The sequence below is a fragment of the Arvicanthis niloticus genome, chromosome 5, assembly GCF_011762505.2.
Source record: "Arvicanthis niloticus isolate mArvNil1 chromosome 5, mArvNil1.pat.X, whole genome shotgun sequence".
Classification (NCBI taxonomy): Eukaryota; Metazoa; Chordata; class Mammalia; order Rodentia; family Muridae; genus Arvicanthis; species Arvicanthis niloticus.
The window spans coordinates 96,167,314-96,189,774 of NC_047662.1; the positions used below are offsets into that span (position 1 = coordinate 96,167,314).

Here is a 22,461-nt window from a genome sequence, read left to right on the forward strand (position 1 = left end):
TGGATTTGGTCTGGAGTGGGCTTACACAGTGTTGCATGTGCACGCAGTCATAGCTGTTGTGTCCACAGACACTGTGTCTGTGTAGTCACTACTCCTTGGGCTCTTGCAGCCTTTCTGCCCCCTCTTCTGCAATGATCCTGAGCCTTGAGAGAATGGGTGTGGGATATATGGTTTTTTTAGGCTTAGCGTTCCCTAAGAAATAGTTTCTTATTTTTTGCACGTTGGTTAGAAGTGGCTCTCTATTCCAATCACCATCTACTGCAAATGGAAGTCTCTCTGCTGAGAGTTGAGATGCATGGGTCTGTTGGTGTAAAATGATGCTGTTGAGAGTTGGTTTAATACTCTGTCCATTGAACAGAATAACAGTGCTAGGTTCTCCTCTTGACTAAATTGTGTGTTTAAACATAGAAATAGTTACCTGAATAATGGTAGGAACAACTAAGGCAAAATTTGCTCTATGATTTCTTAAATTGACATAAAGATAATCACCATGAATGTTTTGTATCCCCAAAATATAAACATGAATATTTTTTTCCAGGTCATAGTTAGGTTTGAGGTTTTTTTGTTGTTGTATTTCATATTTATTTTTTGTATTTTGAGACAGGGTCTCTATTATGTGGCTCTGGCTGTCCTGGAACTCACTGTGTAGACTGGGCTGGCCTCAGACTCACAAATTTCCACCTGCTTTGGCCTCCCAAGTTCTGGGATTAAAGCCATGTATCATCATACCAGGCCAAGATCATATTTTTTATTTTAATGTGTCTATAATGTTTTGATACTAGGTTTATTTTTTATGTAGAGAAATAATTCATCATTACTTTTAAACCTCATTTTTTATTCCTAATTCAGATACTATTTTAATCGGTTTCTGTTACTGTACCATATCTGAGGTAGAATGCTTAAGAAGAGAGTCTTTTGCTCACAGTTGTGAAGCTCAAAATCTAAGACTGGCTTACTCCTTCTGTTACTCAGAAGGCTCCCCAAATTGTATCACAACATAATGAAGGAGGAGGAGGGAGAAAGCCGTGTGCAGTGTAGTGAGATAGGAAACCAGAGACCAGTCGAGACCAGTCTTGTTCTTTTAATAACACGTTAATCCTACAAAGCTTAAATGGAGTCCTGCAAACCTACATTAATCCCCTCTGGGAGAGGTACCTCAGTAACTTACACACTCTCCACCCTCACCACTTGGTTAAAAGTTCTGCCACTTCTTGAATCCACATGGGACCTAGCTTTCAGATCATGAACTTTTAGAAGATACACACAAGCTGTATTCAGACCTACACAGGTAGGCATTTGCCCATGCATTCCTAGGTGTGTCTCTTTAGTAGTAGTTACACAGTGTCACCATCTCTAGCTTATCAGAACCCAAGGGTGCCTGTGCTATGATGTGGACATTGAATGAGCATGGCCTCTGGCCTTAGACTGTGTCTTTGCCTGTGTTATGCTGGGAGTGTTTCTTCATTTCTGAGTGCTTCATATTTTTGTCGTTAAGAAAAATAAGTGGTAAGTACTAGAACTTGCCGTGTTGGGAAGCTGGGAGAAGGAAATGAATCATCACCCAGTGCCCGTGACAGTGCTAGACACAATGTTTCCTGAAGTAAACATTAGTTTTTCAATCATTTTCTGTATTTTGTACATTCTGATTAGGGTGGAAACAGCCATAGGTGATTCCTATTAGAGGTGTGCTAGCCTTACACACCCCAGCATCTTTTCTTGTTCAAAGTGAGTCTGACTGACCATTAAAATGTTTTCAATGAAAAGAAATAGCTTTGTTACTTCATTTGGGTAATTCTCTTTTTAAAGTGGTCTGCATTTGATGAAATTGCTGATAGATAATTGTCATAAATCTGGGAAGCATCTTTATATCACAAGTTAAATTCCAAGTTTCTAATTACCACAGTTTGTCCTTTTTCTAATGTGTTTTACCAGCAAAGATTTCAGTAATCTAACTTTTACTTCTGTTTTTATAACAGCGTTCTGTTCCAGACATGGTGTACTTGGGATCTATGACAAATTTTGATGTAACTTACAACTGGATTCAAGATAAATGTGTCCCTCTTGTCCGAGAAATAACATTTGAAAATGGAGAGGTATGGGCTTCACCGTGGGGAACCTTAATTTGGTTATGTAGAAGAGCACATGGCTCTGTTCCTCGTGCTACCGAGCAGTTACCAGTTGTAAGAGTCATCTGTTGTGCACACTTGTGCCCTAGCTGTGTCATAGTGCATCCACACTGGCTTCCCGCCTTCACTGTTTCAGAATCCTTCTTACATTTCCAGTAATGGCAATGGTTGGTGATACTCTTGAAGAAGGACTTGAAAGTAGTATTGATGTGCTTCCAATACCCACCCTTGGGTAAGGACCCTGTCTAAGTGGATGTCCTTTAGAAAGACAGAACTTAGTTACAGTGGACAATCCTTTACCATTAAAGGTTTTTCTGTTATTAGAAAGAAATACAAAGAAACAATTGGACAGTTATTTTGAAGTCTTTTTAGTTTGTCCATATGTCCATGTGATAAACTTATTAATCTATATATATAAGTGAAACAAATTTAAATACGAGGTAGGAACCAAAAATAGTCTCATGTGATAGGTCTCAGGGATTTAAAAAAATCATTATTAAAGATAAACAATATCTTGTGCCTTAAGCTGAGGCAGTTCCTAAATGGATTCTCAGAAGGATTGCTAGTAGAAATAACTACACGTGGAGGCCTTTCTAGACGTTTCCATGTAAATGAGAACATGGCATTTGTTAAGATAGATTATTCAAATCTACTGTGTCTTGTGTTTCTTTTACTCTCAATTAACAGTAATACAAAGTTTAATGGTACTTTGTTGTTTTCAAGGTGCTCTGTATGTGTGCATATTGAAAGACACAGCCGGGGCAGCTAACTGTGGAGTTTTGTTTTTTATCCTTAAAACACTTTTCAGCTTTGGGTAGGTTTCACACAGTGGAATGATTTTTAATATACACTTTAGAATAAGCATGAATTTGTGAATGAAATTGACTTTACACATTTGTGTTTCCAGTCTTCCTTGTGAAGACTGGCAATAATCCTCAATGTTTGTCTCACTTCTGGATTAAGAACTGACTATAGTTCTTTCTTCTCTCAACGTTGTCTTCAAGAGGCTGCCCCAGTACTCACGTATGCAGTACTGGCTAATACATCGGTTCTCAACCTTTCTCAAGCTTGTGACCCTTTAATATAGTTCCTCAAGTTGTGGTTAACCCCAACCATAATATTATTTTGTTGCTACTTCATGACTGTAATTTTGCTACTGTTATGAATCATATTGTAAATATCTGATATGCAGGGTATCTGATAGATGACCCTGTGACCCACAGGTTGAGAACACTGGGCTAACAGATTGACCAAAGACCTTCCAAGTGAATCCATGTATATAACAGAGCAGGACATGTACGTTTCCTTAGTGACTGTACCTAAGATGCAAAGGGTTGAATTCATCTTTTGTTAAGTCTCATTGTTCTTCACACAGTTAGATCCTTTAGATCCTTTTTTTTTTTTTTTTTTTTTTTTTTTTTTTTTTGATTGCTTGTAACCGCTAGTTAAATGAATTGAGTCCACACTTGTTCCACTTGGAAAACAGCACTGATTTTCATTGAAAACCTGTTTCCGCAGGAATTGACAGAAGAAGGACTGCCTTTTCTTATACTCTTCCACATGAAGGAGGATACAGAAAGTTTAGAAATATTTCAGAATGAAGTAGCCCGGCAGTTGATAAGTGAAAAAGGTAGACTGTTGAAGGTGTCTGACCTCCTCTTTCTCAACTGTCTTTCTCCTCCCTTTCTGGTCCATATTTGCCTTAAACACACGTAGGATAAAAGTTCCCCAGGGTAGTTTAACATGCATTTAGATATGAAGGAAGGAAGCACTGGGGTTATGATGTGAAACAGGCTTTCTATGTGCTTGCTTTCGCTTTCTGTACTATGACTGATTTTAGAGGGAAAAAACAAATTGCATGAAAAGTGGAGTTCTGGGTGAACAGTATTATTTGGGGAACAATTTTCTGGTACCTAAATGCTTCTCTGATACATTTCCTGAGACCTTGCTAAGAGATGGCACTCTTAGATCCACATCTATTTCTGTATGAAAGTCTGTTTGCATTTTTCCATGTCTTAGCAGAATGTGGGGTGTCAAACAGCTCCCCCTCTACACTGAGAATAAAAGATCAAACCATGTAAATTGATGGTGTGGTAAAGAGCTGCCTGTTTTAGTCATTTATCTGGGTTTGAATTAGATTTAAAAATAGCCATTTAGGCTACAAGGGGCATGAAGATGGTCCCAAGGGAGCAGTGTGTATCAGAATTTGGGGAACCTACATAGCAGATGGTTGCCAAATGAAGAAATAAAAAAATTTCACATCATAATAGCATTTAAATTTGAGTTTTCCTATAATTTCCCTTATAATTTCTAAGGGAATTATACTCTGCTCTGAGACTAAAAATTTTTCCTTTAAATATACTATTTAGGTTTTAGGTTTTAATTTTTCTGGTTCATATCAATTTCAGGAATGTTGATGATGTTTATTATGCTATTTTTGTGAATTCATAATTAGAAATACAGTTTAAAAATCTAATGTAGTTCTTAAAATTCTGTTTCTTTCAAAGGTACAATAAATTTCTTACATGCAGATTGTGACAAATTTAGACATCCTCTTCTCCATATCCAGAAAACTCCAGCAGATTGCCCTGTCATAGCCATTGACAGTTTTAGGCATATGTATGTTTTTGGAGACTTTAAGGATGTATTGTAAGTATCCCTTCTTTTTTTCTTTTTAGAATTACTGTCATGTCCCATAAGTTGAATGTAAAACAACTGCTTGACTATTTTATATACCTGTGTACTGTGAAAGTAATACTCTGGTTGGGTGTAAGAAGTCAGAGTAGCTCCTGCTACCTGTCTTTGGACCATGTGGCAACACTCAGTAGAGACTGTCAGATGTTAGGTGACTGGGAACCACGCTAAAAGGAAGATTGTGTGCTGTGAGAAGTTAGCTTTGCTCTGTGCTTGGTCTGTGCCATCACATATCAAGAAAATACACAGCCTTGGTCAGGCTGGAGCCTTGCTGCTAGTGTCTGTCCACTCAAGATTGCATGCTTAAGGACGCTGAGAGTAGATGCAACTCAGAATTTTGCTATGACCAGGCAAAATTTCTTATATTTTTGGTTGTGAACCTAGCCTTTAACAGCTGAGCCATCTCTCCAGCCCACAGGCATGTAGCTATAACCTTTCCAGGAATAGGTAAGCTTCTGGATTCTGCTCTTAGGTCTTTATAGTATTAATAAACATGGGAGCCTGTGACGGCTGCAGAGACTGATATCTTACTACCTTTCAGGGATACGAACTACAGTAATTAAAAGCCCAAGGTATTAATATATAAAAATTATAAACATTACAAATTAAGTAATATATACTTAATTTTCTTGAAGAAGCCATTTTACATTTTAAAATCTCAAAATACTGTTCTGCAGAGAGGATAAGTTGAAGTTTCACTGAAGAATAATTTATTCCATATACATCTGAATATTTCAGTAAATGTGATTTTTCAGAAGAATCTTGGTCCTGAAATTCATGTAATATTGAGTTCTGCCTTGGGCTGGTCATTGAACTTCTGTTCCTTCTTCAAGTATAAAGTAGGATTGATAGTAACACCTGTCTAGTGTGATAGTTCTGTGAAAATGAGTGAGAGGTGATAGCTGTGTTATAATCCAGTAACAAATCACAGTGGATGGTTGTATTTTAAATAATAAAATATGCCAAAAGTCATTTTAAGTTTTACCTTACCCTCAGAGAGTATAACCAATCAATTCATCATGTTTTTTTCCAGGTCTTCTAAATGACAGTCATTATGCTAGATATCAAGTACTTAAATTCTATGCATGGGGCTGGCCCAGTGCTGGGTGGAATTTTTATCTGTTAGCAATGGATTGTGGGTGCTGTTTGTTACCTGGAACCACCTTGCTGGTTTAGAACCTGTGGAGCCATGCAGGTGACGGCCTAGATCTTAGGCTTACAAAGTAGCCTGAGCCCAGAGTTAGGAGGAAGAGATAATAAAACCCAGAGCCAAGGAACTGGGGAGATAACTCTGCAGTCCCCTCTGGAGGACCTGGGTTTGACTCTCAGCATCCACATGGTGGCTCACAACCATCCGTAACTCCAGTAGATCTAAAATTTTCTTCTGGCTTTCTGTGGTCCATGGACACATGTGCAGGAAAAACACTTAAAGACATAAAGTATTTTTAATTAAGAAAACAACTAAACAGAAACAAATGAAATAGACTCTAAAACAAAAGAAAGCCAAGGAAACACACTTTTAAAAGATAAATTTAAAAGTGTTTAGATTGCAAAAGAAAGACACAAGTAAATAAAATGAGAAATAATAAAGGAGTCATAAATTTTGTTACAGAAATAAAATGGATGAGTCTACTTTGAATAATGTCTCAACAAATTGATAACCCTGAAAAAATAAACAAATTTATAAGTTGACTCATAAATAGATTTTTTTGTTCTTTTACTGATGGACTGTGACTTGGAGGTATAAGCTAAAATAAACTTTTTCTCCCCCAAGTTGCTTATGGTCAGAATGTTTTATCAAAGCAACACAAAGCAAACTAGAACGATGTCCAAAAGAAATTCAATCAGTATGTCAAAGTGATGTCTGCACTCTCATAATTCATTGCAGCATCATGTGCATCATCTGAAAAGTGGGTAAAGCAAATATGATGGGCTGTCCACTAGGAGTACTCGTCACAGTGGGGATCCTGTTGTTGATGACAACATAGATAACTGGGGGAGGCCATATTGAGTGACATAGCACAGGCACAGATAAATTGCATAATGTTACTTTATGAGAGTGAAGTGATCCTGAACTCAAATGAGAGTCGAATGGTGGTTGCCCAGAGCAGGAGAAGAACTGAGAAAGGAACATGTTCAGAAGACTGGGGAAGAAAGTCCAGCTGCATTTGTTAGCTATCTCAGCTATGTGACAAAATATCTGCCAGAAACTAGAGAAAGGATTAACCTAGTTAATAGTTTCAAGGGTTCATAGGGCTCAGTCCGTGACCCTTCATCTCGGTAACAGGAGTAGATAATGGGGAGTTCTGACCTCCTGTCAGACAAGAAGCAGAGAAAGGAGCAGCCAGGGTTCTGGTATAACAACTTTCGAGGGAGCAATCTTAGCGTCTAATTCTCTATTCAGGCCCTGTGTCTTGAAATGTTGACACTTTGCAAAATAATCCCATCCCCTGGGCCTACGCATTCCAAACCTGAGCCTATTGGGACCGTTTCGTTCTCAGACCTAACAAAGGATCAGCAGAAAACTAGGAGCATGTGATTACTAACCAAGTAGGAAGTAGTGCAAGAACGGAATACTTGACTACAAGATAGAGATGAGGAAGTCAGAAAGAACTGCCCAGCTACAAGGTGAAGGAGAAGATGCCCGGCTACAAGGAAGACATGATCCGTTTGTTAGATTTGACAGTCTATATTGCACTGAGTTGCAAGTCAAAAAAATAGAAGCACTTGTAAGAAACATTGCCATAAAAGGAATAACCGAGAGGGGTGGGGGTAGCTATGTTAAGTAACGTGAGTTCTCTTGGGTGGAAAACCTAAACTTGATTAAGTGCTTGTGAGGCAGTCAAGTGGAGGAAAGAGTCATTGAGAGGGGAAGGTGCTGCTCCAGGAAGCACAGTAGAGATGGTGAAGGGGTGAGAACGAAGGCAAGGGCTCTGAAAGGAAGGAGCGGCAGAGTTTCTTTGTGGGTTGTTTGGGGGTCGTGACAGACTGCAGTAAAGGTTGTTGAACTTTTGTAACCTAATGATTTTATTATTTGGAAATTTCCCATAATGTACCTGATGCCATTGCTTCACAGCCCTGCCTCCTACCTCCCACCCTGTGACCTCCCCCAAAACAGAAGAAGAAAAGAAAAACTACCAAGTCCAATTCGTGTGGCTCATATAATCACTGGAGCATATGCCACAAGGGCCTCCCTGTGGCCAACTGCTTAAAGATAACTGAGCCCTTCTGCCTTACCCCTAACAAAAGCCATCAATAGTGAAAAGCTGTTCTTCAGTATTCTTATCACAATTTTAAGAGTTTTCTTCAGTGGTTTCTGATCTAGACTGATTTTTTATTTTTAAGCAGGGGTAGGGAGGTGGGAGAGGTGTCATTCTCAACTGTGGATCTGCAGTCGGCCGTGCCTCTACAAAAGAAGCGTCCTTGCCCTTAGTAGTCAGCAGCAGCACAGACTGATCATGGACTTCCACATAGTTTCTGGCTACAGCATGGACCATGTCATTGCCATCTGTAGTTTTACCATTCTCCCCTGCCTATCCAGTTCTGTCCTGCCATCTTTTCTTCTGGGGACACTGTGGGCTCTGCAGACTCCTCTGCTACCATCTTGTCTCCCCTTGGAGTCTCCATGGGTCTCTTAGGTTCCACAGAGCTGCTCTGTCATGGTGGGTGCTGGCTTCAGTCACAGCCATGCTTCTTCAGGTTTTCATCCTCTATGGAGAGACTTGTTCCTGGATCTGATTCCAGCACTAGCTCCTTCACCTGCTCTAACAGCTCATAGATGGAATAGATGTTGGAGTGGACCAACCTTAAGCGCTGGATCTGGGCCCAGATGGCCACCGAGTTGTTGGTCAGCCGTTCGTGGTTGTGGGTCTTCGGACTATTAACTGGCAAGTAAGGATCACTTACTTAAGTTCCTATTAACTGGCAAGTAAGGATCACTTGCTGAGAGTGATTCTTCATTCTTAGGCAGTTCAAAGAGCAAGGCTGTATTGGATTTGAAAGCAGAGCAGCTTACCTTGTGATCCTTTTTTAACATCCAGACATGTTAGGACAAAACTCATATCACATAGAGGCCCCTCAGTTCTGTGGACATTTACTATTGGATAAGATCTGGCCACCCTACCTAGTTGGGTGTCCTTGTCTTTCCCTTCCCCAAAGACTGCATGATCAAGCTGAAAGGAGCTCTCAAAAAGAGAGGTTTGGCTTGCTGGGAGCTGACAGGTGATATCTTAGTCAGTGTTCTAGTGCTATGAAGAGACAACATGACCATGGCAACTCTTATAAAAGAAAGCATTAAATTGTGGCTTGGTTATAGTTTCAGAGGCTTAGTCCATTGCCTTCATGGGGTATGGGGGAGAAGGAAACATGTAGTGGGGCATGGTACTGGAGACATAGCTGAGGGTTCCATGTCTGGATCAGCAGGTAGCAGAGAGAGCCACTGGGCCTGGCTTAAGGCTCTAACACCTCAAACCCACCTCTAGTGACATATTTCCTCCAAGAAGACCACACCTCCTAATCCTTCTAAGTACTAATCCATCAGCTACTCCCTGATGACTACACATTTAAATATATGAGCCTATGGGAGCCATTCTTATTCAAACCACCACAGACAGTAACTGTATTTAATATTTAGCATTGAAATGCTTCCTGGCCAGTGTATCATTTTTATGAAGTTCATCAACATACCCCTCAGCTTCTAGGTGTAGATCTGAGGGTGTGTGTGTGTGTGTGTGTGTGTGTGTGTGTGTGTGTACACTTTTAACCTCTTTTTTTCAATGAGAGACTAATGGACCTAACTATAAAGTCTCAAATTATTATTCTTAGAAATCAAGAGAGGTTGGGAGGCAGAGGCAGCGGATTTCTGAGTTCGAGGCCAGCCTGGTCTACAGAGTGAGTTCCAGGACAGCCAAGGCTATACAGAGAAACCCTGTCTCGAAAAACAAACAAACAAACAAATAAACAAACAAAGAAAAAGAAATCAAGAGAGGGCTAGGGAGATGGCTCAGCGGTTAAATGCACTGACTGTTCTTCTAGGAGTCTGAGTTCCAATTCCCAGCAACCACAAGGTGGCTCACAACCATCTGAAGTGGAATCCAATGCCCTCTTCTGGTGTGTCTGAAGAGAGCAACCGTGTACTTACATACATAAAATAAATCTTAAAAAAAAAAAAAAAAGAAGAAGAAGAAGTCAAGAAGATGCTGACCTTGGTTAGGCGCACAAGTCAACAGCCCACTCATGCTCAGCTTTTTTATTAACTTTTGGGAATATTGTGTTACATGTGCTGGGAATCCTCTGAAGGACCTCACCTTGCTTAAGTACTGTCCTTCGTCTTTGAAGTCGGATTAACACTGGCATTTTGAATCTCATTTTGGTGTCATTCCTGGAGAATGTAAACAAGTACTAGCAATCATACTTCCTTTTAATATAAATAATTTCTTTTGTTTTTATTTGTGTGTGTCTGTGTGCCAAGAATGCGAGGATGAGTTACAGGTAGTTATGAGCTACTGGATATGGGTACTGGAAATCAAACTCGTCTACTCTGAAAGAGCATCAAGAACTCTTAACTGTTGAGGGCCTCTTTAGCAGTATGTTCAGCCTTTATCACACCGCGCGGCCCTTTTATTCCTTCGTTGTAGCCCTCAGGACCAGTAGATGGACTATTGGCTAAGCCGAGCTAATCTGTCAGCTAGTGGCATGCTTTGCTTGGGGAAAGAAGAAAGGAAAATGAATCTGAGCCAATGGGACTCTTCAAAGAAACCTGGCAACGGAAAACAATGTCTATAGTGCAAGTGGCATGCCCCTTTAACTCCAACACTCAAGAGGTAGAGGCAAGCGGATCTGAGTTTGAGGCCAGCCTAATCTACAGAGCTAGTTCCAGGACAGCCAAAGCTCCATAATGCTGTATTTAAAGCTCTTTGAAATAATTCGATTCTTTATTTTTTTTTCCTTAGCTATCCAATTGCCCCTTGTAAGTACTGTTCCTGCTAACGGTTTTTAAATTGAGAGGTGGTATGTGCTACGAGATCTAAGATCTGAGCCTGTGTGAATAAATCCTAATGTTAAAAACCAATAAAGCATGCAGCAAGATGAATCTGACACATTTAATGGCTTGTCTAATTGTTATTATGCTGCCTGATAATTAAAGCTGAAATGATAAGCAGTTTTCCATAAATTACTATCATTACTATTACTTTTTACATAATAACTCAGCATTTCTGGAGTCATCTGACAGAAGTGTGATTGTCTCATGGGCACAGTCCACGCATGCTGGAGGTGGAGACTGCCAGTAGGACACTCATCTTCTTTTCAGAGAAATTGAATCTCCTTAAAGTAAAATGACTTACAAGTTCACACAGACTCTACAGCCCCAGCTCACATTACTGCATTCAGACAGCGACATTTCCAATACCTGTAAAACGCTGTGCAAGTGCTGGTGTTTGGAGAGCTAGTATGTCACAATGTCACAATGCCAGAAGTAAATCAGCCCTGTGGCCCCTTGGCATTTTGCATTGTTTGATCAGGTAGATTTCCTGACAACTTAAAAGGAGTAGATTTTATATGAAGATGGGAGAGCCGGGATAATTTTAAGGCCCGGATAACAATATTGTGTTGTTCTCCAGCCTGAGAAAAGTCACATAAGACAGTGAGTGGACTGAAGAAAACTGTCTTTGGGGCAGGAGAGATGGATCTGTGGTTAAAAGTACTCTCTGCTATTTCTTCCAGAGAACCTGAGTTTGAGTCCCAGAACTCATGCCAGAACTTCTGTAACTCCAGATCCTAGGTATCTAATGTCCTCTTCTGCCTCTGCAGGCACCTGGTACACACATGCACTTATGCAAATACATGTATACATACAAAAAGCTTGTCATCTTTAAAACGTAGTTAGTGCATGCTTTTTCTGAAGTGTTTATAACTGTCTGAGGTTTTGAGTGACAGGAGGGAAAACAGCAGCTGGACAGTTTATAGGCTGTTCCTTGCACACTGTCGTTAATTATTATCACAACCACTCCCAAATGAAGTAGACTGCTCTGATGACGAATTCTCCAGCTCTGGACTCCATGTCATTTCTCCCCAAACACCAAATCACTGAAAATGTTTATTGTGATTCCTTAAGCCTGTCAGTCGCTCTCATTTCAGGGAGGAGAGATGCAGTCAAATTAGTGCATTAAGCAATATAAAACAAGACCACAGAAGAGGCAGTCCACTAATAGAAAGATGGCTAGAGGTGCTCTTTTAACAAATGGGCCATCTCATAATCTTGAAGGGTATAAGCTAGATCAGCATGGAAGTTCAGAAAATTCAGAAAGATACCTAGAAGAAAATATTCCCAGGTCACCACTAAAATCCATTCTGAGAATGTATGTAATCTTGTTATTTATGGGCCTACCCATAGGAAGTTTTTTTTAATTTAATCTAATTAATTTTTTTACTTATTTGCTTTACATCCCACTCGCTGTTCCCTTCCTGCTTACATCCCAGTCCCCCAACTATGATTCTTCCACCATCCTCTCTCCCCTTCTCCTCTGAGCGGGTGCTCCCACCACAAGTATTTCCCTACCCTGGCACTTCAGTTCTCAGTGAGGCTAGGTACATCCTCCCCCACTGAGGCCAGACAAGGCAGCCAAGCTAGAAGAACATTTCCCACATACAGGCAACAGCTTTTAGGATAGCTCCTGCGCTCGTCGTTTGGGACCCACATGAAGACCAAGCTACATGTCTGTTACATATGTGCAGGGAGGCCAGGGTCCAGTCTGTATATGTTCTTTGGCTGGTGGTTCAGTCTCTGAGAGCCCCAAGGGTCCTGGCTAGTTGATTCTGTTGGTCTTTCTATGGAGTTCCTATCCCCATCGGGGCCTGAAATTCCTCCTTAAGGGTCCACAGGCTCCATCCAGTGTTTGGCTGTGGGTGTCTGCATCCATCTGAGTCAGCTGCTGGGTGGAGCCTTTCAGAGGACAACGTGCTCCTGTCTGCAAGCATAATAGAGTATTAATACTGTCAGGGACTACTACTTGCCCATGGGATGGGTCTCAAGTTGGGCCAGTTATTGGTTGGTCATTCCCTCAGTCTCTTCTCCCTCCCTCATGCCTGCATTTTTTGTAGACAGGATAAAATTTGGGATCGAAAGGTGGTTCTTTTGTTTGTTTGTTTGGTTGGTTGGTTGGTTTTTCTTTTTTTTTTTTTTTTTTTTTTTTGGTTTTTTGAGACAGGGTTTCTCTGTGTAGCCCTGGCTGTCCTGGAACTCACTCTGTAGACCAGGCTGGCCTCAAACTCAGAAATCCGCCTGCCTCTGCCTCCCAAGTGCTGGGATTAAAGGCGTGTGCCGCCACCGCCCGGCATGGGTTCGAAAGTTTTGTGAGTGGTTTGGCATCTTTATCGCTCCACTGGGGTTCCTACCTGGCTACAGGAGGTGGTGGCCTCTTCAGATTCCATATCCCCAATGTAGTAAGTGAGTCACAGCTAAGGTCACCCCCATGATTCTTGGGCTCCTCACTTATCCCAGGTCTCTGACTCCTCCTTACACCTCCTTACCCCCATCAGTTACAGATTTCCATTGATTTTCATAGCCATCTGGCCATCTCTCCTGTCCTTCCCCACACCTGATCCTGAACCCCCCATTCCTCTCCCTGTTCCCTTTCCCTCCCAGTTCTCTCCCTCTATCTGCCTCTTAGGACTTTTATTCCCCCTTCTAAGTGAGATTCAAGCTTTGTCCCTTAGGCCTTCCTTTTTGTTTACTTTCTTTGGGACTATGGAATGTAACATGGTACCTGTATTTTATGGCTAATATCCACTTACAGGTGAGTACATAACATGCATGTCCTTTTGGGTCTTGGTTACCTCGCTCAGGATAACATTTTCAAGTTCCATCCATCTGCCTATAAAATTCTTGATATCTTTAAAATAGCTGAATAGTATTCCAATGTGTAGATGTACCACATTTTCTTTTATCCATTCTTCAGTTGAGGGACATCCAGGTTGTTATCAGTTTCTGGCTATTATAAAGCTACTGTGAACAGAGCTGTGGGATGTTGGAACATCTTTTGGGTATATGTCCAGGAGTTGTATAGCTAGGTCTTGAGGTCGAACTATTCCCAGTTTTCTGAGAAACTGCCAAGTTGATTTCCAAAGTGGTTGTACACATTTGCATTCCCACCATCAATGAAGAAGTGTTTGCATTAATCCACATCCCCAGCAGTGAGTACTATCTCTTGAGCTTTTGATTCTAGCCATTCTAATAGGTGTAAAATGGAACATCAGAGTTGTTGTGATTTGCATTTCCCTGATGACTAAAGACTTTGAACATTTTTAAGTGCTTCTCAAGACATTTGAGATTCCTCTGTTGAGAATTCTCTGTTCAGTTTTATACCCTATTTTTAAAAGTAGGTTATTTGGGTTGTTTGTGTCTAATTTTTTGAGTTCTTTGTAAATTTTGTGTATTAGCCCTCTGTCAGATGTAGGGTTGGTGAAGATCCTTTCCCAATCTGTGAGCTGCTGATTTGTCCTATTGACAGTGTCCTTTGCCTTACAGAAGGTTTGTAGTTTCGTGAGGTCCTATTTGTCAATTGTTGATCTTAGAGCCTGAACCATTGGTGTTCTGTTCAGGAACTTGACTCCTGTACCAATACGTTCAATGCTATTTCCCACTTTCTCTTCTGTGACATTTAGTGTATCCGATTTTATGTTGAGGTCCTTGATCCACTTGGACTTGAATCTTGTGCAGAGTGATAAATATAGATCTATTTTCATTCTTCTACATGTAGACATCCAGTTCAGCACCATTTGTTGGAGATGTTTTCATTTTCCTATTGTATGGCTTTGGCTTCTTTTCAAAAAGCAAGTATCCATAGGTGTGTGGGTTTATTTCTGGGTCTTCAGTTTGATTCCATTGATCAACGTCTCTGTTTCTGTACCAATACCATGCACTTTTTATCACTATTGCTCTGTAGTACAGCTTGAGGTCAGGGATGGTGATTCCTCCCAAACTACTTTTACTGTCTGGGTTGTTCTGGCTATCCTGGGTTGTTTGTTTTTCCGTATGAAGTTGAGACTTACTCTTTCAAGGTCTCTTAAAAAAAAAAAATGTGTTGGAATTTTGATGGGGATTGCATTGAATCTGTAGATTGCTTTTTGTAAGGTAGCCATTATCATTATCTATCCTACCTATCCATGGGCATGAGAGATCTTTCCATCTTCTGATATCTTCTTCAATTTCTTTCTTCGGGGACTTGAAGTTCTTGTCATACAGATCTCTCACTTGATTAAAGTTAAAAGAAGATATTTTGTATTATTGATTATATTATTGATGGCTATTGCATAGGTGTTGTTTCCCTTTGACTTTTTCCTTTCTATTTTGGGTCCCCTTGATCTCCTTTAGTTGTCTTACTGCTCGGCTAGAACTTCAAGTACTATACTGAATAGATAGAGAGTGGGCAGCCTTGTCTTAGTCCTGATTTTAGTGGAATTGCTTCAAGTTTCTCTCCATTTGGTTTGGTGTTTGCTATTAGCTTGCTGTATATTGCTTTGATTGTGTTTACTTATGTGCCCTGTATCCCTGGTTTCCCCCAATACCTTTAACATGAAGGGATGTTGGATTTTATCACAGGCTTTTTCAGCATCTAATGAGATAGTCATGTGATTTTTTTTTTCTCCACAGAAAATGTTTAAGTGAGAAAGAACATGGTTATTGGTAGAGCTTGTCCTGCTCCTTAACCCTTTGTCTTGCCTTCTGCTTTTCCTGTGAGACTCATAGTTGAGCCTAGGGTTCCTGCATTAGGCTAATGCTGTATCACTAAGCCGCACCTTTACCCCTTTTACATTTTGATTGAGGGTCCTCTTGTCCAGTGCTGGCTGGAGTTTGTGGTTCTGTCTCAGCCTCCTAGCTGAGGGTACAGGCTTGATTCACCATGCCTACCCTGATGGAATTTTGTAAAAAGCACATTTTGTTTATCTAGTAATGTTTTTATTATTATTCCTTGTTAGCAAGTTGCCTGGGCCAACTGAGCAGCTTCAGCCCAAGAAAGAATTCTTTCTTATGAAAATTTCCCTTAGAATTCATCATAGATCTAAGTGGAAAACAATAAGCAAGAAAATCCTTCACAGCCAGCTGAAGACAGAGTTCTGAGAGCATCAAAAACACTTAGAAAAAAATGATAAATTGGTTTTCATCAAGTTATAACCTTTGTTCTATGAATGATACTGTTAAAACATAAACAAAATGACATAGAGTCCAGTGAGATGTTTGTCTATGTCCTTGAGCTGCCGTAGGTGAAATGACAACAGTGCCCTGTGGTCCCCAGCCTGCAGACCAGCTGCAGTCTTGATAGCACAGCAGTACAGTTAGACGTAGTACTGACCGAGCTCCAGAGACTAAACTTCACATAGAAACCTGTGCACATGTCGATGTCAGAGCATTGTCCTGACCACCAAGATCCTGATGGAACCCAAATGTCCTTGATGAGATAAATGAATAGACTTCTGTGGTGAGAGAGAGCGATCAGCAGACACATGAGTGGTTGCCAGGGATTAGGGGGACGGGCAGGTCCAAGTGCAGAGAGGTGCAGGAGATCTCACCTGGTTTGCAGAGGTGGTAAGAAAACAGACCTTTAGTTAAGTTTAAGACCAGCCCAGCTACAGGCTGAGATTCTCAAAACAAACAAAAAGTTAGAGATCTTGAGCTTTAAAAGAAAAATATCTATTGTGTTTCAGTTTTTTAAAACAATAAACCTAGCTTGTGCATTTGTCAGAATTTACTGTTTGGCGGTCACAATTTACTGTTTGTATGTGTGTTTCACTGTCTAAAAGTAAAACATTGTAAACAAGTTTGGAGGGTGGAAGAGACACACTTAGTATTCCAATTAGGAAAATTACAGCCTGAAATGAAAATAGATCAACTTACTGAACAGTCTTCCTGCAGATTGCCACTGTCTGCTCTAACAATTTAGAGCTCAAAATTCTTTTTTTCCTCTTGTCTCATGACAAGGGGAAAATTCAGGTCAGGGAAGAGCCTGTCTTGAGTAGTCTCGGTTTGTCGTGTTTAGGATTTAGTCATTCATTAGCTATTCCTTAACTAGCAGTCCTCAGTCTTGGCAGCTTGTAAGACAAACCAGCACCATTATCTCAGGCAGTTTGAACATTCAGAGTCTGTGGCTTGAATTTTCTACTTCAGCACTTTGCTTTGGAGTGACAGAGGATGATGTCAGAAGAAATGTAAATTGATCTCCTCTCAGTGTTTATCTGTGGTGTATGTGCAATTACTTCTGCACCAGAGAACCGTGGCAAGGCATTCTGTCAATACTGCTACCTGACAGTCATTTGTATTTGTAAACTGTGCATTTGGCACCCGCTGGTCTCTATTGCGCTGAAGCTAGTGGGGAGCCAACATGGTGTACAATGAAGTTATTCGTAGGTACAGCTCAGTGGGAGTTATTGAAGGGGGTTGGGAAGAACTGCGTTTCTAAGACCTCAGGATAGAATTTAAAAAGAAAAAAATAGAAACTGGTAATATTTACAAACTAGCTGTTCTTGCCTATGAAAACAAAATAAAAGCAAAAATATGTAAAAAGTCAGGCTGTCGTACCCAAGGAGCTAAAATTTGTATGGAAGTTCAATTTAGAATCTTTCTGGTTTGTTTGTTTGTTTGTTTGTTTGTTTGTTTTTAAATGTATATGAGAGCTCTATCTGCGGATATGCCTGCATGCCAGAAGAGGGCATCAGATCCTAGTGTGAGCCTCCAAGTGGTTTGCTGGGAATTGAACTCAGTATCTCTGAAAGAGCTGCAGACAATGCTTTTAACTAATGAGCCATCTCTCTACCCAGAAGTGCATTTTAATTTTTGTAATACATATAAAAAAAGAATAGCTTTCTATTTGAAGTATATAATAAATGTTCTGAAGCACCAAAATCTCTGTAGGCAAATGAGAACATTCAATTTCTCAAGAAATATAAACTAAAATTCAGCTATTGTTTATCAAATTAGCAAATCAACTTCAGTTTTTTTCTTAAATCATGTTGACAATGACTTTAGAATGCAAATAAATGAGTAGCAAAAATTGATTGGCCTTGTAGGTATTATTTGTTCCTATTTTATTGGCTACAACTCAAGGAAATGATTCCAGAGAAATGTACTTTGCAAGTTTCTTGCTCAGCATAGTCTGGACCACCTTGGGAGATGACTCTACTGCAGGTTAGAGCTTTTGAGAATCCACAGGCTCTTTCAGGATTCAGATGCCATGAGACACTGACTGGGGCTTTCTAGTGTTCTAGCTCTAAAACTGAATACTCTTAAGTGATTTTCTCTAATATTTTCCCCTTTGAAACTCTGTTTTCAGTGTGGTTTTTCTAGGATATAAGTTTTTTGCTCTCTCTCTCTCTCTCTCTCTCTCTCTCTCTCTCTCTCTCTCTCTCTCTGTGTGTGTGTGTGTGTGTGTGTGTGTGTGTGTGTGTGTGTCTGCCAGTAAAAATATATGAATTATCTCACACACACACACACTCACTCACTCACTCATTTAAGTATCTACCAATAAAGATAGTAAAACACATTGGAGATGCAGCATCTTGATAGCATTACCTCTGTTAATGGTAAGTATAGAACAATTTCAATGAAGTAAATGCAATAATTAGAACATTAGTGCTAGAGAAATAGTTCAGCAATTAAGAACCCTTGCTGCTCTTTCAGAGGACCCAGGCTTGGTTTCCAGCACCTACTGACGGCTCATCCTACCATCTGTAACTCTTAGTTGCAGGGGATACAATGCCTTTTCTGGCCTCTGCAGATACTAGCCAGTAGTATCAGTACGTACATGTAGGTACTCAACATAAAATAAAAACTAAAAAATTAGAACACCAAACGTGTATTTAGTTACCTGTAATGTGAAATATTTCTTTACAGCATTATGAAGTTAGTAAAGTAGAGGTCAGCCTATTTTGGCAGTTGAAGCTAAATAATTATTCGCCTTTGGTTTTAGAATTCCTGGAAAACTGAAGCAGTTTGTATTTGACCTACATTCTGGAAAACTACACAGAGAATTCCATCATGGACCTGACCCAACTGATACAGCCCCAGGAGAGGTAGGACTCATGTGTTTGCCAGTGGGGACTCTTCTATTGAGATAGATAGCCTCAGAGGGGACCTGAGCTAGAGTTTTAATTCCTGATACCTCTCTGTAGAAATTCTGAATTGACTAAGACATATTTAGGTTATGTTCTTTTAAAGTTACTTCTTAAAAATGTCAGGCCTCCAGAAAAGTTGTAAAATGTTGTGTCTGGTTTCTAATCATCTAAATTGGGGTGTGTGGGTATGATTCTGTGGAACGTAGCTATACAGGGTTAAATATTGTTGGCTTCAGATAGAAGTAAGAAAGTAGGACTTGGGAGAGTAGTTTCGAAAGCAAATCAATTGATTCCAGTTCAAGCTTGCTTTTGTGGCTGAATCATACCCTCACTATACAAAAGCAATGCTTTGTTATCTTACTCATCCATACTAAGAACCTTCACAGATGCAGTGCTGAGAATGTTCAAACCATAGATTCAGTACAGCTTTCACATTTCATATTTGAATGTTTCACAACTATTTATCAATATTTTATATTAGCTTTTAGTCACATATAAATTCTCAATTCATGTGTTGTTATACAGATTGATGAGTAGATAAATCTCAGAATGAACAGATAGATGGGCTCTAAAGTCTGAGGATTTAGTAATTTCTATGTCTCTGCTCTATGAAAGAGTCATAAATCTGCATTTTGATGTATTATTATTTATGAAGTCTATGACCATGATAACTATAAGAAGGAGATGGTACATATTAAACCCCTTCTTGTTTTATATGATAGGACTTCAGTCTATTACTTTGTCCAAAGAACTTCTGTTAGTGAAAGAAAAAGAGAAACTGAATTTTTCCTTACCTTATTTAGGAGTCAGATTAGGTTCAAAGTCGAGAGTTCTCTTGAGAATCTGATAATATACTTTATTTGAGAAATGATCACTAAACTACTGTTAAAGTGGGGAACTCGGCTAATGGCAGTATTCCATAGGCAATTATTTTCTTCAGCACACGGAGCTCTTCAGTCCTCTAAGCAGTGGTTCCCAACCTTCCTAGTACTTCAGCCCCTTAATACAGTTCCTCATGACGTGGTGACCCCCAACTATAGAATGACTTTTGTTGCTACTTTATGGCTGTAATTTTTCTACTGTTACTAATTTTAATGTAAATATCTGATACACAAATGATCTTAGGTGACTCCTGGGAAAGGGTCATTCAACCCTCAGGGTGATCGAGACCCACAGGCCAAGAAGAACCACTGCTTTATACAATCAAGAAAAAAAAAATCTAGTTTACTGTATTGTAGTGTCCTGATTTATTTTCCTTTCTCCCTTAAACAGTAGACTCCAAATATTTATTTATCCATATGTTTGTACTAAACCAGCTGTGTACAAGGTACATATTTATAGTAATATAATTTCAGCTTGAGCATGTATCTGAGCAGGAAGTGAAGCCTGACAAAGTCAAATAGGTAAAGGCACTTGTAACCTTCTGTTCTCATGGGCACTAATCTATGTTAGAATGTCCCGTGTCCATATGTCCTGCCCACTGTAGAGACTGTTATGTAACCTTCTGTTCTCATGAGCACCAATCTATGTCAGAATGTCCCGTGTCCACATGTCCTGTCCACTGTAGAAACTGTTATGTAACCTCCTGTTCTCATGGGCACTAATCTATGTCAGAATGTCCCGTGTCCACATGTCCTGCCCACTGTAGAGACTGTTATGTAACCTCCTGTTCTCATGGGCACTAATTTATGTTAGAATGTCCCGTGTACACGTGTCCTGTCCACTGTAGAGACTGCTATGTAACCTCCTGTTCTCATGGGCACTAATCTATGTCAGAATGTCCCATGTCCACATGTCCTGTCCACTGTAGAGACTGTTATGTAACCTCCTGTTCTCATGGGCACCAATCTATGTCAGAATGTCCCGTGTCCACATGTCCTGTCCACTGTAGAGACTGTTATGTAACCTCCTGTTCTCATGGGCACCAATCTATGTCAGAATGTCCCGTGTACACATGTCCTGTCCACTGTAGATCCCGTGTACACGTGTCCTGTCCACTGTAGAGACTGTTGTGTAGCAAAGGTGAGCTTCCTCTTGAGACGCTTGGAGAAAGTAAAGTGCAGACCGTGCTGCCTTTCCTTCAGAACTCACGGACATCTGTATAGTTTCACTGTGTATTTGTCTCGTGTTGGCACAGAAGTATTACCGAAGTTCATGATAGTGTTGTTTTCTTCATCTCAACCAGGTTCTACTGATTGCTGGCATTGAGAGCGTTGATAAAAAGCAGCTTCTTTAACAGAGTAGGGGTCATTCACAGCAAGGCTGTCCCTCTTAGCGGTCATTTGTAAAAGTGAAGGGTAGGACCAAACTAGGTTGTGCTGTCTCTATGGGGTTCTCTAGGAGGCAGTGAGTGTTTAGTGTTGTTTTCTTCCACATTGCCTCAGGAACTGTGAGGGGCCCAGAGTCAGTGGTGCTGTGGCAGCCATGCCCTGGACAGTGAGTCAGGGATATTTGAAGTGAAGAAACAAGATAAACTTACCTTTTCACCTTGACACATACTTTTCCCCTTTTATTTATTAACAAATAAGTAATTATAAAGTCACTACCAGTTCTGTAATAGTAAAATATAACTCTATAAAACATTTTAGTATCAAGATTCTTTTCTTCTTTTGTAGCAGGACCAGGATGTAGCGAGCAGTCCTCCAGAGAGCTCCTTCCAGAAGCTGGCGCCCAGCGAGTATAGGTATACTCTACTGAGGGACCGAGATGAGCTGTAGACCTCACGAGCGTGTGAGCCTTGCAGCAGCAGAGGCTTACGTGTTGGAATAGGAAACCTATATTTTCATAATTCTATGTGTATTTTTATTTTGAATAAACTGAAAGAAGTTTTGGGTTTTTAATTTTTTTCCTCCCCCTGACTCAAATGCATTGTCATTTAATACAGCCTCTTTTTAAAAAATCTACTAGGGTTTTAAAGAATAAAATAAAAACCAGAGGCCTGTCTCCACTTTAAATCTGTCCTGTACAGTCCTTATAATGCAATCGGAAGGTGGCATTGCCAGAAGCATACTGTTGACTCACACCACCACTGCACAGGCGAGAGAATCGGCCTGGTTCATGGGTGGGGTCTGCTTTTTCTTTCTTCTTTTCTTTGCATATGATCAAATTCTACTGGTATTTTTATTATCACATTTCTAAAAGCTAAGGGGGTATATATTCTAGAGGCTTGGGAGGGAAATAAACTTTTCCTACTGTGTACTGTGTTGTACTGACTGGTCGGGCATCGCTTAGGAAAGCTCCATCGTGGTTCTCCTTGGATTCCTAATGTGTAACTGAAACACACTATGAAGAGGAGGAGAGCCATAAGCCAGAGCATTTGGGAAAGAAATGGAAGGATTATCAAATTTCTGTATGTTTGTCTGAGACAGAAGCATATGGATGGCTTTTAAAACTTTGAATGAATTAACCCTGCCATCAGGAAAGCGGCAACCCGGTGGAGCAGGTCACTAGCATTACTAGAAACTTTAAGGCTCTCTCTGTCTAGAAATTTTCATTTTCAAAGAAAAACTGTATTTCAATTATTGTAAGCCTCCTC

General features: G+C 40.2%; 1 protein-coding gene across 3 annotated transcripts in view; it reads left to right on the forward strand.

The window, feature by feature from the left end:
* The window catches only part of Erp44 (endoplasmic reticulum protein 44), a 91,343-nt gene extending 69,482 nt beyond the window's left edge, over positions 1-21,861 (forward strand). For 2 of the 3 annotated variants that reach the window (XM_034503465.2, XM_076934996.1), the window contains 5 exons: positions 1,977-2,093; positions 3,645-3,756; positions 4,634-4,775; positions 18,782-18,884; positions 21,542-21,861. In XM_034503465.2, coding sequence (XP_034359356.1) covers positions 1,977-2,093; positions 3,645-3,756; positions 4,634-4,775; positions 18,782-18,884; positions 21,542-21,643 — 576 coding nt within the window. In that variant the 3' untranslated portion in view covers positions 21,644-21,861. The remainder of the gene's footprint in view (positions 1-1,976; positions 2,094-3,644; positions 3,757-4,633; positions 4,776-18,781; positions 18,885-21,541) is intronic. The other variant, XM_034503466.2, reaches the window with a different exon arrangement.
* The last annotated feature ends 600 nt before the right edge of the window (positions 21,862-22,461 follow it).